A 15,825-nucleotide genomic window follows, 5' to 3' on the forward strand; every position below is an offset into this window, starting at 1 on the left:
GACTCTATGGAGATGTAGCAGAACTACAACTCAACAAAAACAGCTGGATTCTGAGGCTGGATCCTAAATCAAGGGATTACAATTTAAGTACTCTTTGGGCACCAATGATTTTCTCCTTTCACCTGAAAGAAAGGAACCACCTAGAATATAGTGCAGAGTGTTATCACTCCCTACCTCAGGCCCTTCTCCAAGCTACTGAATCAGTATCCCTGAAGCTGAGGATGTGGTCTAGGGCACTATTTCTGCGTAGTGCAGGAGAGTCATCAGAATTATATGTGAATCTTTTGAAAAATATAATATCCTAGGCCCCACCAAAGACCCAGATGTTTGGGGGTGAGGGAGAAGCCAGGCGTGTGTACAATTAAATATAAAAAAAAAATAGATCATTCTAATACACGTTCACAGTTAAGAATCACCTGTCTAATATTAATATCTCCCCTAAATATTTCAAAGAACCTAACTATTCCTAAAGGAATAATGAAAGCAATTGTAAGTTAGCAATTACCTTCAAAGAATTACATTTCTTATACAAAGTAAAGTTCATTACTAACCTTAAGAACTTTGGCATTCACAGATTCCTTCTCTTTATAAAAAAATCGAACCATCTGAATGGTCAAGTAAGCAGGTAGCCGGCTGATCTTGGACTAAGGAGAGAAAATGGAAAGAAATCCCATTACATCAAAATACCATACAAGTTTTAATTCTTCAGTGGTAAAAATTAAGACTGGATAAAATTAATTAACTGGAAATATTTCAATGAAGTGGAATTTGGCTTCGAAAGGAATGCATAACTTACAGATTTGATATACAAGGCATTTCTTTGCAATGTTGGAGACTGTTTGGTGATTTCTTCCTGAAGTCGCTAAAAAAGAACATAACAGAAGACCAAACATTAGTTTAAAACATTTCTGCAATATAGAATCACACCACTAAGCCTTTTAAAAACTAGCACTACTTAATAGGCAATATACAGTATATCAATGGGTTTATACCACTGAAACACAATATGATGACAATATGGGAAGACTTCCAGATACTGTTCAATTCTTATAAGGCATCAAATAATTTACGCTGTTGTGGACTCCTCCCGAGTGTAAATACTGTTTGATGTTTTTTAGTTATGCCCCAAATGATGCTTAGATTCAGAGAATTTTATATTGTATTTTATATAACAAAGCTCTGTCATTCCTGTTTATTATCAGAATATTCACCCTAGAGGAAAATTAAGAGAACCCAGGAAACTCTTGTTCTTTACATTTTATGCATAAAAGCCAATAAGCACCGATCAATTGTTAAATTTGAAAAAAGTCATAACACAGAAACCCTCTGTTAACCTAACAGATGTGGGAAAGCCTTTAGCTACTGCACATATCTTAACCAGCATGATCACCTTTCCACTTCTTATAGCCTGTGTAACAATGAAAACGGTATTTATCCCTCTGGGCATCATTTGGAAAAGGTGGTAGTGGTAATCTATGTTATAGTGCTATTGTTAGAATTACAGTCAGCACATGTAGAAAACCTGGTAAAATATTTGGCATATACTCTACATTTAACAGTCACTACTATTTCTAATGTTATAGAAAAAATTAGCACTATTTATGTGCTCTGCTTTAAGAAAATAAAGAAAAAAGAAATTAGAATTAAAATAACCTACTGGTAATGTTTAAGCATGTTACACTTGTATAATAATTTTTTAACATCTGATTTTTTAAAATTACTAATCATTACAAAGGGAATCACTGTGGAGTAGCTTTTTAAGTTTATTCAGCAGCAAAGCAGTAGAGAAACGAAGCCAAATTACTCAAGAATTATCAGAACAAAAGATAAAACATCTTAAAAGTTATAAAGGAAGTAAATACATTTTAGGAATACATGTTTTTCAAGAAAGTATATGTGGTGAAATCTTAATATTATCACCAATACACTATCATCTAGACCTTCTGGGTACGTTCGGTTTTCCTATACTTTTACAAAATTGTGAAGAAAATACCATTCCGGAGAGTCCCTCCCAAAGCACTCCACTCCACACTCTCCGATGAACACTGAGACTTCATTTGCTGGCAAATCCTGAAACTTGCACATCATGCCTTACATGGTTTGACTCCTGGGGGTTAAGTACTTTTGTGTTTTTAAATGAATTTCTCTTAACAGTCACCATGTTCTTATCCACACTGCTGCAAAACTCTCCCCTCAGTATCATAAGACAGAACATGACCCACTCTCTCTTCTTATGTCCATTTACCAACCCTTCCCCTGCCAAACTTACCCCAAACTGTAGATGACAGCCCCCAGACAACAAATCATCTTGTTTATCAACATAATCCAGGTCCCGCTTCAGTGTTTATCAACCCAACCCCTCTGCCCAAACTAGGCCTCTGCACAGAGGACCTATTCCAATGCCTCATCATTTTTCACTGACTTTTCTTCCTTCAAGACTTCCGGTTAGAGGAGACAGAGAAGAGGATCAACCAAAATTTTTAAATATTCTGCCCTCCAGGCCCTTCTTCAAATATCTAGATGCTGCAACAGCTCTTTTATTCATGATTTACTTTTCATACAACTGTGTTTAGGAAGAAGCTAACTTAAATTAAAATAAACAATCCTGGCTGGGCGGTGGCTCATGCCTGTAATCCCAACACTTTGGGAGGCCGAGGCGGGCGGATCATGTCAGGAGATTGAGACCATCCAGGCTAACATGGTGAAACCGTATCTCTACTAAAAATACCAAAAATTAGCCAGGCGTGGTGGCTATACTTGGTATTTTTGTATACCAAATATAGTCCCAGCTACTTGGGAGGCTAAAGCAGGAGAATTGCTTGAACCTGGGAGTCAGAGGTTGCAGTGAGCGAGATTGCGCCACTGTACTCCAGCCTGGGTGACAGAGAGAGACTCCATCTCAAAAAAAAAAAAGAAAAAAAAGAAAAAAAAAAAAGAAATAAAATAAAATAATCCTAATTATCAGAGATTTTGAAAGTGAAATCACATGAACTGCAATTTGAAAACTATTAAAAGATAGCACTTCAAATGGGGAGATCCTTCAAGAGATATACATATCCCCAAAGCATACCAAATTAGTAAGTCAGCAAGCAAAACCATATGTTTTATCCATGGACTTATCAGCAGAGTGGAAGCCAACATTTTATGTGAGTCTGCATTCTTTAGTACGGCACTGGAAAAGCAGCACTAACTGAATAACGAAAGAAGCGAGTTCTAGTTCTGGCTCTGCCAAAAGCCAATTAGGTTATTTAAATTCCAGGGCCTCAACTGCAAGACAGTGCAATGGCAGAACAACTACATGCCCTGATTTGCACAAAAAAAATCCCAGTTTACACTGCATAATTACTAACATACCCTCATTCACTCTCCACCAAAGTGTCCTAGTTCAGACAATACATTATATGATCACCCTTAATGGTTAAGAGCACAAATCCACAAACAACCCTATAGTTACTCTCATTTTCATGTAAGAAAACAGAAGCTTAGATTAAGTAATTTTCCTTAAAGTTAATAGTTCAACTAAGTTATTGGGCCCATGAAAACAACTAACTCTAAGGAGAAATTAAATCTTAACATGTATATTATTCAACAAACATTTCTTGAGTGCTTTAAAATAAAGCAAGGTACAGCACAAAGCACTAGGTGCTTCTTCAGTGTGAAGCAGGAACATCCAGTGATTAAAAAGTGAGATGTCCCAATATTTGTTAGCATATGCAACCATGTTAATAATGCTTTTGTTTATGAAATGAAAAGCTAGTTGAAGTTTGTTTGATTTCTGACTACACAGTTGATTTTGGTAGTGACAGTAATTATGTTCTACAAAGTCACCACAAGCACTGAATCAGTGAATACTGAACCACTGCTCCTAGGGGAAATACAGGATTAGATTCCGCCAACATTTGATCACAAGATTTTCATCAACCAATCAATATATAACCTTGTTTTATGTGTGTTTCTGTTTAAAGACACCTTATTTCACATACTGTGTTGATTAAATAACATTGAACTCAGAGCCAACAGCACAACTCAGGCCCAACTGAAGCTTCTCTAACATGTGTATTTTCTCAGTAAGGCACATCACAGCCTTCCCACACTTAGAAACACTAGACAGCACTCAGTCCTATGCTTGGCGGGTCATCTTAAACAGTGAAATAACCAATAAAAAGCAGAAATTAAAAAAAAAAAACCGGTGCTAACATTCCTGCTAAAATGGTATTTGTTTACCAAGCTGAAACAAGATGGCCAAGTACTTGTTTGACCTCAGATGAGACTGTGTGTATTGGGCAACTCAAAATGCATGTTGCTCTGCACATGTCTACAAATGATCATTAAAGCCCAGCGAATAATGACTTTGGCTTACTTGCGAATGTGGAATTCACAAACAACAAGGATGGACTGTGATTGTCCTTACCAATTTAAGTCCTGTAAAAAGATACTTGACTTCCTGATTGATAAAACAGCTAAGCTGAAGTTGATTTTCCTTTCCTTTAGTGACTTCTTCTTCTTCAGATTCTGTACATTTCATGCTTTGTAAACTAAGATAAGGAATATGCCAACGGGTATTCAATTTGTTATATACTCTTGAATATAATACATTATCCTAATTCCATTAAAATTAATAGTATCATTCATTGGCATTTAAAACATTTTAGTCTCCCAATAAAGATTCATTTCAACATACTTAAGAATGTTCATTTGGCTACCAACAATTCTATAAACAACAATGAGTAATAAATGTGTATTAAAAGATAAACTGCAATAAACTCTGAACTATAAACTGGTATTTAGTGTGGTCTTATAATGGTCTTAGAAGCCCAAAGGTACATAATTTTTTTCTAAGATTTTCTAACCATGACCTAGAAAACAGTACTTTCCTGATTCATGTTTTATTAACTGGTTCAATCTCATGTATATAGTTGATACACACCATTTTATACAATTAAAAAATTCTTTATTTTAAAAGTTATTATTAACAGTCACCTTGACATATAAGAAATTAATTCTTTATAAGGTGAATGAAAATGAGGTAGACTCTGCTAAAGATGTTCTTAGGAAAAAATAATAAATATCCTTCAAGAAATAAATTAGAATAATTATATTAATCAAAACATAATGAATAATCCCATTATCCTTCAAGGTCACTCCAATAGGTATACTTTTCCAAATTCCTCATTTCCATTACTGTATTTTTTTAGGCATAAAAACCTTTGGGCTGGGCGCAGTGGCTCACACCGGGAGGCCAAGGTGGGTAGATCACCTGAAGTCAGGAGTTCCATACTAGCCTGGCCAAGAGGGTGAAACCCCCCCTCTACTAAAAATACAAAAAATTAACTGGGCGTGGTGGCATGCGCCTGTAATCCCAGCTACTTGGGAGGCTGAGGCAGAATTGTTTGAACCCAGGAGGCAGAGGTTGCAGTGAGCCAAGATCGCACCATAGCACTCCAGCCTGGGCGACAAGAGCGAAACTCTGTCTCAAAAACGAACAAACAAAAAAACAAAAAAAAAAACCTCTGAAGAATTTTTCTTCTACCCACCACCAATCAATCAGCCAATGATGCTATTTATGTCAATTCTAATAAGGTAGATAGTCTATACAAATCTTGGCTCATAAGGATACGTAGTTTCAAACTCAACACCGAAGAACTGATCAATTAAACTTTTCTTTTTAGAAGGTGTCGCTGCCGATGCAGATGAAGAGTCTGTCTGCAAAAAATTAAAATAAAAATTCCAACTTTATATAAATATTAATGTATATTTTCTTCCACACAATTCAGTTTAGTAATACATATTTAAGTTTTTAAAATATAGTCCCTTAATGTAAAATCCTTCAAAAAACATTACAAAAAATCACCAATGAATTAAGTTTAATAAATAATACATTAAATGTAAATGTCGTATGCAAGCTTCCAAATTCTGACTACAGATTGAGCATCTAAAGTATTTAAATACACATCTACCCATTAAGATGAACATATTTTAAGCCTTTGCGGGGAAAAAAATTAAAGAATCAAGATATAATGAAAGTCTATAATCACAAATATATTTCAATTACCTCTTTAACAGAATCATCCTCTATGGCTTCCAATTTCTGTTGCAATACTCGCATCATTTGTATCCAACATTCATTAGCATCCTGTAATGTAAAAAAAGACAAAGTAAGTAATCCTGGCAGTGAATGATCTACAAAATTCTTCCAAAATAATCGCTGTCTCCTAGGCAAGAGAGTGGTTTCCTTCTTTAAAAATATTAAGCCAAATAAGAGATATGATCTTCCAAAAAATAATTCTAGAATAGCTTATTCATTCAACAGACATCTGCTGAGCTCCAATTTGTGCTAAACACTGTACTAGATACTCAGCATAATAGCAGTGAAAATATAAAATTCAAGTAGAGATAAGGGTTATGAAGCGAAAAAAAAGCAGGATGGAAACAGTAAGTGATCAGGGGAAGGGAAGTGTCCTATTTCCACAAGGTCATCAGGGAAAGCCTGAGGCTTTGCTCTTGGAGCCATGAGATCTGAAGGAGGTGAGAGAGCTGGTCTTGCACTTGTCTGACAGCCAAAGGAACAAGAGCAAAGGCCCTGCAGGAAGAGGGCACTTGAAGGGTTTAAGGAAGCCTGTGCAGCTGGAGAGAGGCAAGCAACGGGCAGAGTGGTAGTGATGAACTCAGAGAAAAAGCCAGGGGCTAGAGGATTTAGGACTGCGGTAGAAATCACTAGGGAGTACTGAACAAGGGGCCAACATAATCCTATCTTCATTTTAAAAAGGACACCATGGGCTGTGTAGAGAAACTGCAAAGGGGCAAAGGCAGAAGCCAGATGATCAGTTAAGACTACTGTTGAGGTTCCAGGCAAGAGACAGCTCTGGCATGAACTAGAGAAGACTGATGTTTATATTTCGAACTATGTTCCAATAGGTATGGTAAATGTAGGAAACCTAAGTTTTACATTTACAGAATGTAAAATACCTTGCCCTAATTACCTGTTGAAGATACTGTCCTTGTTCACCCTTCTCGGCAAACTGTGGGAAAGCCATGTGCAAAAACTGCAGTAGAATAATAGGTGGAATACTGGAAGAAGTTTTATCCATGGAATCAAACAAATCTCTAAGGGCTTAAAGACAAAGCAAACAATGCCTTAGTAAAATAGTCACATACTTAATACATGCGACTGTAAATTAATTTTAATTAATACAAACAAAAACCTACTTAATTTTTTTTTTTTTTTTGAGACGGAGTCTAGCTCTATATTCCCCAGGCTGGAGTGCAGCGGCACGATCTCGGCTCACTGCAACCTCCACCTTCTGGGTTCAAGCAGTTCTCCTGCCTCAGCCTCCTGAGTGGCTGGGATTACAGGAGCATGCCACCATGCCTGGCTAATTTTTGCATTTTTTTAAGTAGAGACAGGGTTTCACCATGTTGGCCAGGCTGGTCTCAAACTCCTGACCTTGTGATCTCTCCACTTCAGCCTGGGATTACAGGTGTGAGCCACCACACCCAGCCGCTTAAATATTTTTAAGTGTATCTACTCTGACAATTGTTGGACTCTCAACAAGAAAAAAAGAAATCATTTTTAAATCTTAAAGAATTCACCAGAAGACCTTACAAAGCAATCACTAGTTGTAAACAACTTCAGAGCCCTGCCTCTCTCTTTCTTCTTGCCAGCCTTTGTCTTCCTAAACAAAGCAGGGTGTTTTAATTCAGTACAAAGAACACATAACCTCTGTGTAGGGACCAAACAGGCATAATGTAATCGTTCTGCTACTCTGCCAAGATCAGGATAGCAGGTCACCTCTCCCCACTTACCTCCCTTTAAATCTATAATTGGTTCTCATCTACTCAACTCCTGGAGATTTAAATCTGGGTCCTTAAACAGCTGACTCTACTGGACAGCTAAGAACCAAAATTACTAATAATTTACCTTCTTCAGAAAACCTTCTTTCCACTTAACCCCTCTCAGCAGCATGAATCTCACAGTCATGGACTAGTCTGTTCTCTTGGAGTTCGAACCATTTCTCCTCTGCTGACTTCCTAGTGATCAGACCTTGCTCTGCTTCATGTACAGCAAAACTCTTCCTCTAGCTTACCTCAACTTGTATGTTTTATTAATACCCAACATGTGAAATGTCACCTATCATTATTATACAGACTGAACCCACCAAATACCACAGCATCTTAGCACAAAGCAGGGGCTCAAAAAAATGTTACTGAATAACAAAACTGAACACAATGTTTAAAAAATATTTTTGGAGGGAAGGCTGAAATTTAGGCATCACTACTAAGCTAATTATTTTTTTAAATAAAAGCCTACATTTTAATAATACTTTATATACTACTCAAAAACAAACAGATGATTTAAGATCTAGTATATACCATCAACAGAGCATCTCAAAAGTATTTCATCAGTTTAAAAGAAAAAGGTCAAGAAGAAAAGTAGATTAAAAGATACTAGTAAGACATAACAACTAAATGCAATGTGGGATCTTAAATTGAATCCTGAAGCAGGAAAAAAAATTTTTAATGGACAATACTAGGATAGCTGGCAAAATCTGAATAAAGACTGTATTTTAGAGTACTGTGTGAAACTCCCAAATTCTAAAAGAAAAGTTTGTTTTTTGAGACAGTGTCGCAGTCTGTTGCCCAGGCTGAAGTACAGTAGCACAATCTCAGCTAACTGTAATCTCCGCCTCCCAGGTTCAAGTTATTCTTGTGCCTCAGCCTCCTGAGTAGCTGGGATTACAGACATGTACCAACACAGCCGGCTAATTTTTGTATTTTTCGTAGAGACGGGGTTTCACCATGTTGGCCAGCCTGGTCTCAAATCCCTGGCCTTAAGTCATCTGCCCGCCTCAGCCTCCCAAAGTGCTGGGATTACAGGCATGAGCCACAGCACCCAGCCCAGATTCTGAAAATTAAGAATTATCTTGTGGTTATGAATGTCCTTATTGTTAGGAAATACATACTGAAGTATTCAGGAATAAAACACCTGATGTCTGGCACCTTATTGTAAAATGGTTCAGAAAAAAATTACATGAATAACGGAAAAACGAGAAACCAAATGCAATTAAAAGTTAGTAACTGGTGAATTCTTACAACTTTTCTGTAAATTTAGATGTATTTCAAAACAAGAAGTTAAAAAGTCAAGAAGCAAAAATGTAAAGAACAGTATTTTTCATCGCACCAATACTATTAGCTGCATATATGATGCTGGAGAAGCTGCTGAAATTCTAAATTATTCTAAGATACATAAGCTGTCAAATGAAGTAGCTATAAACGATCACACTTTCTCATTAAAAACTTCAACAAGTAAGTCTACTTTAGGAAAAAAGGTTAGAGTAAAATCTCTCTAACTGCAAATGACACAAAAGAAACCTGTTTATAATATCAAAAATCAATGGTTGACAACAGTGAGATAACACTTCATACTTCTTGGATGGCTACAATCAAAAAGACATATAATACTAAGTGTTGGTAAGGACACGGAGAAATCCGAACCCTTATACCCTTCTGGGGGAAATGTAAAATGGTGCAGCTCCTTTGGAAAATTCTGGCAGTTCCTCAAAAGGTTAAATACAGTAACCATATGACCCAGCAATTAATTCCACTCCTAGATACATACCAAAGAGAAATGAAAGCATTTGTCCACACCAAAACTTGTACACGAATGTCAGGAGTATTTGTAATAGTCAAAAAGTAGAAACAACCCAAATATCCATCAATGATGAATGGATAAATGATATGTGGCATGTCCATACAAGGCACTCTTATTTAGCAATAAAAAAGAATGAAGTACTGATACATGCCACAATATGGATGAATTCTGAAAACATTATACTAAGTGAAAGACACCAGTCACAAGAGACTACACATTATCTAATTCCATTTAGTACAAAAGTCCAGAGTAGGCAAATCTAGAGAGAAGGAACACACAGACAAATGTTTGGGTAGGGCTAGAAACGGGAAAGGAGGTGACTGCTAGATGTTATGAAGTTGCTTTTTGGGATGATAATGTTCTAAAGTTAACATTTTAGTAAAATTTGCACAACTCTGTGGATAAACTAAAAAACAATGAATTATACACTTTAAATGGGCAGAATTTATGATATGTACACTATATCAATAAAGCCATTAGAGAGAGAGTTAAAAAAAAAAAAAAAGGCATGGCTGTAAAACCCTATTGACCTAACCCAAAGACTTAACAGTATTAAAATGTCCAAAATTACGTGAGGGGTATATTCTCTTATGCAATGAAGAAACCAGTTATTTCTATCCTTTAAGATTACTATTTCTCCTCATACACATCACTTCTTTACACCAATACTCACTAAGACCCTCTTTTATAATGATGCATTGATTGTGATAAAACCCGTCGCTGGCTCTCCCCAGTCAACCCCAAAGATATATTACACAAATCAAACCTGAAGCCAAAATCATAATTTAACCAAAAAAATCCAAAGATTATTTTTCACAAAGGACAGACATCACTGATTTATAATCTGGATGATAAAATAAGTACCAAGTTGCTTAACTTAAGTATAACGTACACTCCAAGCTTAATGAGGTGATGTTTTACAAAAGACATTCTGGAAACTGCAAAGGATTTTGAGTGAAAAATAAAATGTCTTACTCCTATTAAAAAGTTGTATATTTAGAATACAAACCTGCAGTAATATACTGCGCTGAAGCCATTTCCCCTGAAGCTCTTAAGGCACCTGCATACCTAGGAACATTAAAGCAGAGTTAAATAATAGAATTCAATTCATTCTAACACTCAATGGGAAGCAGCCAGTTAAAAGGAGTTATTACGACACCCTCAACTGCAAGTCCCGCGGAGTTGTTCCCACCTTTCCTTTTCTTCTCTCCTGGTCTTGCATTATATGGAGAAAAAAAGGAATGCTGAAAAGGGAATTTAGATGGAGCCTACTTTAAGCTCTTTCCCTTTGTCAAACGCATATAAAACAAACATTTTATTTTATTTTTTATTTTTTGAGACAGAGTTTTGCTCTTGTTGCCCAGGTTGGAGTGCAATGGCAAGATCTCGACTCACTGCAACCTCTACCTCTTGGGTTCAAGCAATTCTCCTGCCTCAGCCTCCCGAGTAGCTGGGATTACAGGCGCACGCCACTATGCCCAGCTAATTTTTTTATTTCTAGTAGAGACAGGGTTTCACCATGTTGGCCAGGTGGTCTCGAACTCCTGACCTCAGGTGATCCACCCACCTCAGCCTCCCAAAGTGCCGGGATTACAGGCATGAGCCACTGCACCCGGCTAAAACAAGCATTTTCTCAAAGTACTGTGAAACAAAACTATCCATTAATTACAAAGAAAATAAAATAACACAATCTCTGAAATAACTTGGAAGAAATAAGCATTAGATCAAAAACATTCAGCATTAGCTTGCTGTGTATCGTTAAATAGGTCACTTAAGGTTTTAGGTCAGTTTGCTCATCTGTAAACTGAGGAGCTTCTATTAAATGATTTCTAAATTCACTTTCAGCTTTATGATCCTCACTTAATTTACAAACTGGCCATGCAAAGGAAATATTCAAACCGCAGTCGTTACTCACACAAAGTCTTATGACAAAAGCTCAGAAATTATCATTCAGTTAATATCAAACATTGAAGTAGGAGGGAGACTGCATATGCACTATGATTAAACTATGTGTACACACTATACACCCATTAGAGTGATTAAAATTAAAATAAAAAAAAAACTAGTATCACCCAATATTGGCAAGAATGTGGAGCAATCAGAATTACTGATCTAGTCAATAGTAATATGAATGGATCTCCAAGCTAGATACTGAGTGAAACAAGCCAGAACAAAAGAAAAGCACAACCTGTAGGATTCCATTTATTTTACGTTTCAGAATGTGCAAACTAATACGAAATCAGTAGTTGCTGGAAGTGGGTGGAGAGGATAAGGATTAACTGAGAAAAGGCACACACAAGAATTTTCTGAGATGATAGAAATGTTCTATACTTTGACAGGCAAATGGATTACAGAGAATTTGCATTTGTCAAAACTGATCAAACCAAACACTTAAGATATATGCATTTCACTAGATGGGAATTATATCTCAATTTAAAAAGCAAAACCTCTATGCTTAGGTAGTATGAAAGAAATCACAGAAAGTATTGTGTTAAATTGTATTCAACTGAAGGGTTTTGTTTTTCTCTTTTTCATTTGTTTGCATCTTTCGGAAACTGCTGTGACTAAACAAACTTTCTTAATTTTTCAATAAACAATAATTCACAATAATGCCTGAATTATGTGTGTTAATTTTTAAAAACCTGAAAATCATTAAATTTCCCTGTTAAGACATTTTAGCAACTTCTTGAAAGGCATTTTTGAAATTAAAATGAAGTACTAATATAGCAGACATATCCCAGAACATCACTTGGGAATGTAATTAGCTATATAATTGCTGCTGTTACTGAATTTTACTTCTTGTTATAGGGTAACATGAATATGTAACTATTTCTACATTTATGGCAAAGATAACTAATGAATTATCAACCTTTTTTTGTAACTAAGAAAAGTCATATGTAATTTAATATCCAGAAAACACTTCCCATATTAGAGCAATAAAATGTAATTCCTAATTAATGTAAAACCATCTATTAAGCCAAATAACATTAACACTGAAGTTTATAAAGAAAAACTTAGAAAAAGAGAAACTGACAGAAATACTGAGAGGTTTTACAGTCAAAAGTACTGAGAATCTTATCTCTGTCAAGTTGATATATAAAAAGTACTGACATAAAAAATCTGAACATAATAAAATTAACCTAATGTCTATTATACTTTGACACCTACAAAGAGAGGACATTTTGACTTTTCTAGTCCCCATAAAATATTCAATCATACATCAGATCAAAAAGACAAACTCAAATTTCCAAAATAGGCCAAATCCTTACCCATGGTGAAATAAAATACATTTATAACATATGCTTTCATATATGCGTTTCTAAATCCACTGGCTAAGTAACTTGGCTTAAACTCTTGGGGGTGGATGTGGAACATATGAAAAGCACATATAATGCTAATGAAAATACAAATTGGTATCTCCGTTTATGAAACTGGTTGGCAAAACATATCAAAACTGAATATATACATCCCTTTATGACCCAGCAGTTTCACTCATATATATTTTGTGCATATGCATACATACTCATATACACCCAACAGAAGCAAATGCATGTGCCCAAAAATGTACTAGAATATTCAGAGCATATTTTTTCATAATCACCAAAAACTGAACATAAACCAAATATTTATCGACAGAAGAATGGATGACAAATTGGTAGTATAGCACACAATGGAATACTATACAGCATGAATAGAAATGAACCACCAATACACAGAACATGGATACACTAAACATCACGAGCCAGACCCATTAGCCAGTCATCAGTCAGACAAATGGGCCCAGTTTGTACACTTCTTTCACAAAGAGTTCAAAATTGGTAAACTGATCTATGAGATCAGAAGTCAGGATAGTATTTCCAATTTGGAAAACATAAACAGTGGTAGTGATTAAGATCTGTGAGGGGATTTTTAGAGTGCTGGAAGGGTTCTGCCTTTATTTTGGGTACATGGATGTGTTCACCCTGGGACAATTCATTGAGCTGTACACTTACAATTTGTATACTTTCTGCATGTTATAATTCAATAATCAAAAATAAATGGGCCAGGCGTGGTGGCTCATGCCTGTAATCCCAGCACTTGGGAGGCCGAGGCAGATGGATCACGAGGTCAAGAGATCGAGACCATCCTGGCCAACATGATGACACACTGTCTCTAATAAAAATACAAAAACCAGCTGGGTGTTCTGACACGTGCCTGTAGTAGTCCCAGCTACTCATGAGGCTGAGGCAGGAGAATCACCTGAACCCAGGAGGCGGAGGTTGCAGTGAGCCGAGATCGTGCTACTGCACTCTGGCCTGGAGGTAGAGTGAGACTGTCTCAAAAAAACAAAAAAGAAAAACTGGGCTAAAAGGAAAAGATAACAGACTTTCTAGTGGTTTTTGTTAACATTTGAACAGCCTCATCTAACAAACAGAGAACAAGCAAAATCTCAGAACTAAATGTTTTCATTACTACACAAGAGTAAGTAAACAATCCAAATATGAAACTTTAAGTTAGAAAATAGACAATAAAACAAGCCTAAGGTAAACAGAAATAAGAAAAAGATAATACAAAAAGTAGGATGAATCAGACAAATCAAAAAATTGAATGAACAAATCTAATAGCCAATTCTTTGAAAGCTAAAATGCAAATCTCTAGCAAGATAACACAAACAAAGGGAGGAAAACACAAATAAAACAAATAAAAAATAAAAATACAAAAAAAAAAATACAGGTCCAATGGTAGAATAACTCTTAAGCTGAAATAATTTAAAGACGGGACAATTTTGTAGGAAAATATAAATTCCCAAAACTAACTTTAGAAGAGAATAAGTACATTTAAAATACCCCAAAGGCCGAGCACGGTGACTCGCGCCTGTAATCTCAGCCCTTTGGGAGACCAAGGCCGGGGCATCACCTGAGGTCAGAGGTTTGAGACCATCCTGGCCAACATGGTGAAACCACATCTCTACTAAAAATACAAAAAATTAGCTGGGCGTAGTGGCGGATGCCTGTAATCCTAGCTGCTTGGGAGGCTGAGGCAGGAGAACCGCTTGAACCCGGGAGGCGGAGGTTGCAGTGAGCCGAGATCACGCCACTGCACTCCAGCCTAGGCGACAGAGCGAGACTGTCTCAAAATAAAATAAAATAAAATAAAATACCCCAAAAAAGCTGAGTGCAGCCAATTTCATGGGCAAGTCTTTCAGCAGCAGATCAGTCCTATAAAAATATGAAAGAAAACAAAAGTTCCAGGAAAAGACGGACATAGAACTAGCATAACTCTAACACCAAACCCTCACAAATCAAATAAATAAATAAATAAATAAACAGCCAGAGGGAGACAGAATGTTATACATCAGTCTTAGTAACAAATGACCCCAAACATCCTTTTAAGATGTTCCAGCAAATTAAATTCAGCACTATATATTGAAAGAATACGAATGCATCAGGAATATAGTCTATTAGGCTAACTATTAACCTAATGTATCACAAATAGATCCAGTAAGAAAAATCTTAGAATTAGGTCAACAAACAACATTTGACAATTTTAACATATATTTCTTATTTTTAAAACATCTCCAGTAAACAAATGATGGAGGAATACTTTCTTAACATTCTTAAGAATATTTCCACCAAACCTGAGGGGAGGACAAGAAGGAAAAAAAAAAAGAAAAAAAGAATATTTCCACCACATGCAAGGTCAATATTTAACCCTAAAACACAACAATCTTATTAAAATCAAAAACAGGAGAATTCCACAACCATCTACTATTTAACACTATGTTAAAAGTTCTAGCCAGTGAAACACAAAAGAAACACGAAGTAAACTGCCTGAAACAGACAATACTAACCTGAGTAATGGATTTGATTACCTATTTAGAAAATCCAAATATTAATAGAAAATAGGTCTTATTTCCTCATAAATATAAATATCATAAATAAATCATAATCATAAGTATCATAAATAAAATGTGTTTTCAGGGTAAATAAATGTGTTTTCAAGGTAAATAAAAGTATATTAAAATTTTCAAAGAATATAAGGACTATTTCAGTATTAGGGGAAAGTACACCTTGGAACCATGGAAATCTGATATTTGAAATTAGTATGCCTGATTTCTTCCCATCAGCTAGCAGGGACAATAACAAAATGATCAAGGGAAAATTCATCTAACAGTACAAAATACAAAAATTCAAAAC

The 15,825-nt window shown here is 35.8% G+C and overlaps 1 protein-coding gene across 1 annotated transcript in view; it reads right to left on the minus strand.

Moving 5' to 3' along the window:
* USP14 (ubiquitin specific peptidase 14 (tRNA-guanine transglycosylase)) overlaps positions 1 to 15,825 on the minus strand; it is a 53,464-nt gene that overhangs the window by 9,115 nt on the left and 28,524 nt on the right. The window contains exons 7-13 of the mRNA XM_011996344.1: positions 10,659 to 10,717; positions 6,981 to 7,111; positions 6,053 to 6,133; positions 5,618 to 5,703; positions 4,412 to 4,526; positions 797 to 862; positions 552 to 644 (exon numbers count right to left, since the gene is read on the minus strand). Coding sequence (XP_011851734.1) covers positions 552 to 644; positions 797 to 862; positions 4,412 to 4,526; positions 5,618 to 5,703; positions 6,053 to 6,133; positions 6,981 to 7,111; positions 10,659 to 10,717 — 631 coding nt within the window. The remainder of the gene's footprint in view (positions 1 to 551; positions 645 to 796; positions 863 to 4,411; positions 4,527 to 5,617; positions 5,704 to 6,052; positions 6,134 to 6,980; positions 7,112 to 10,658; positions 10,718 to 15,825) is intronic.

The sequence above is a fragment of the Mandrillus leucophaeus genome, unplaced genomic scaffold (assembly GCF_000951045.1).
Source record: "Mandrillus leucophaeus isolate KB7577 unplaced genomic scaffold, Mleu.le_1.0 Scaffold51, whole genome shotgun sequence".
NCBI lineage: Eukaryota > Metazoa > Chordata > Mammalia > Primates > Cercopithecidae > Mandrillus > Mandrillus leucophaeus.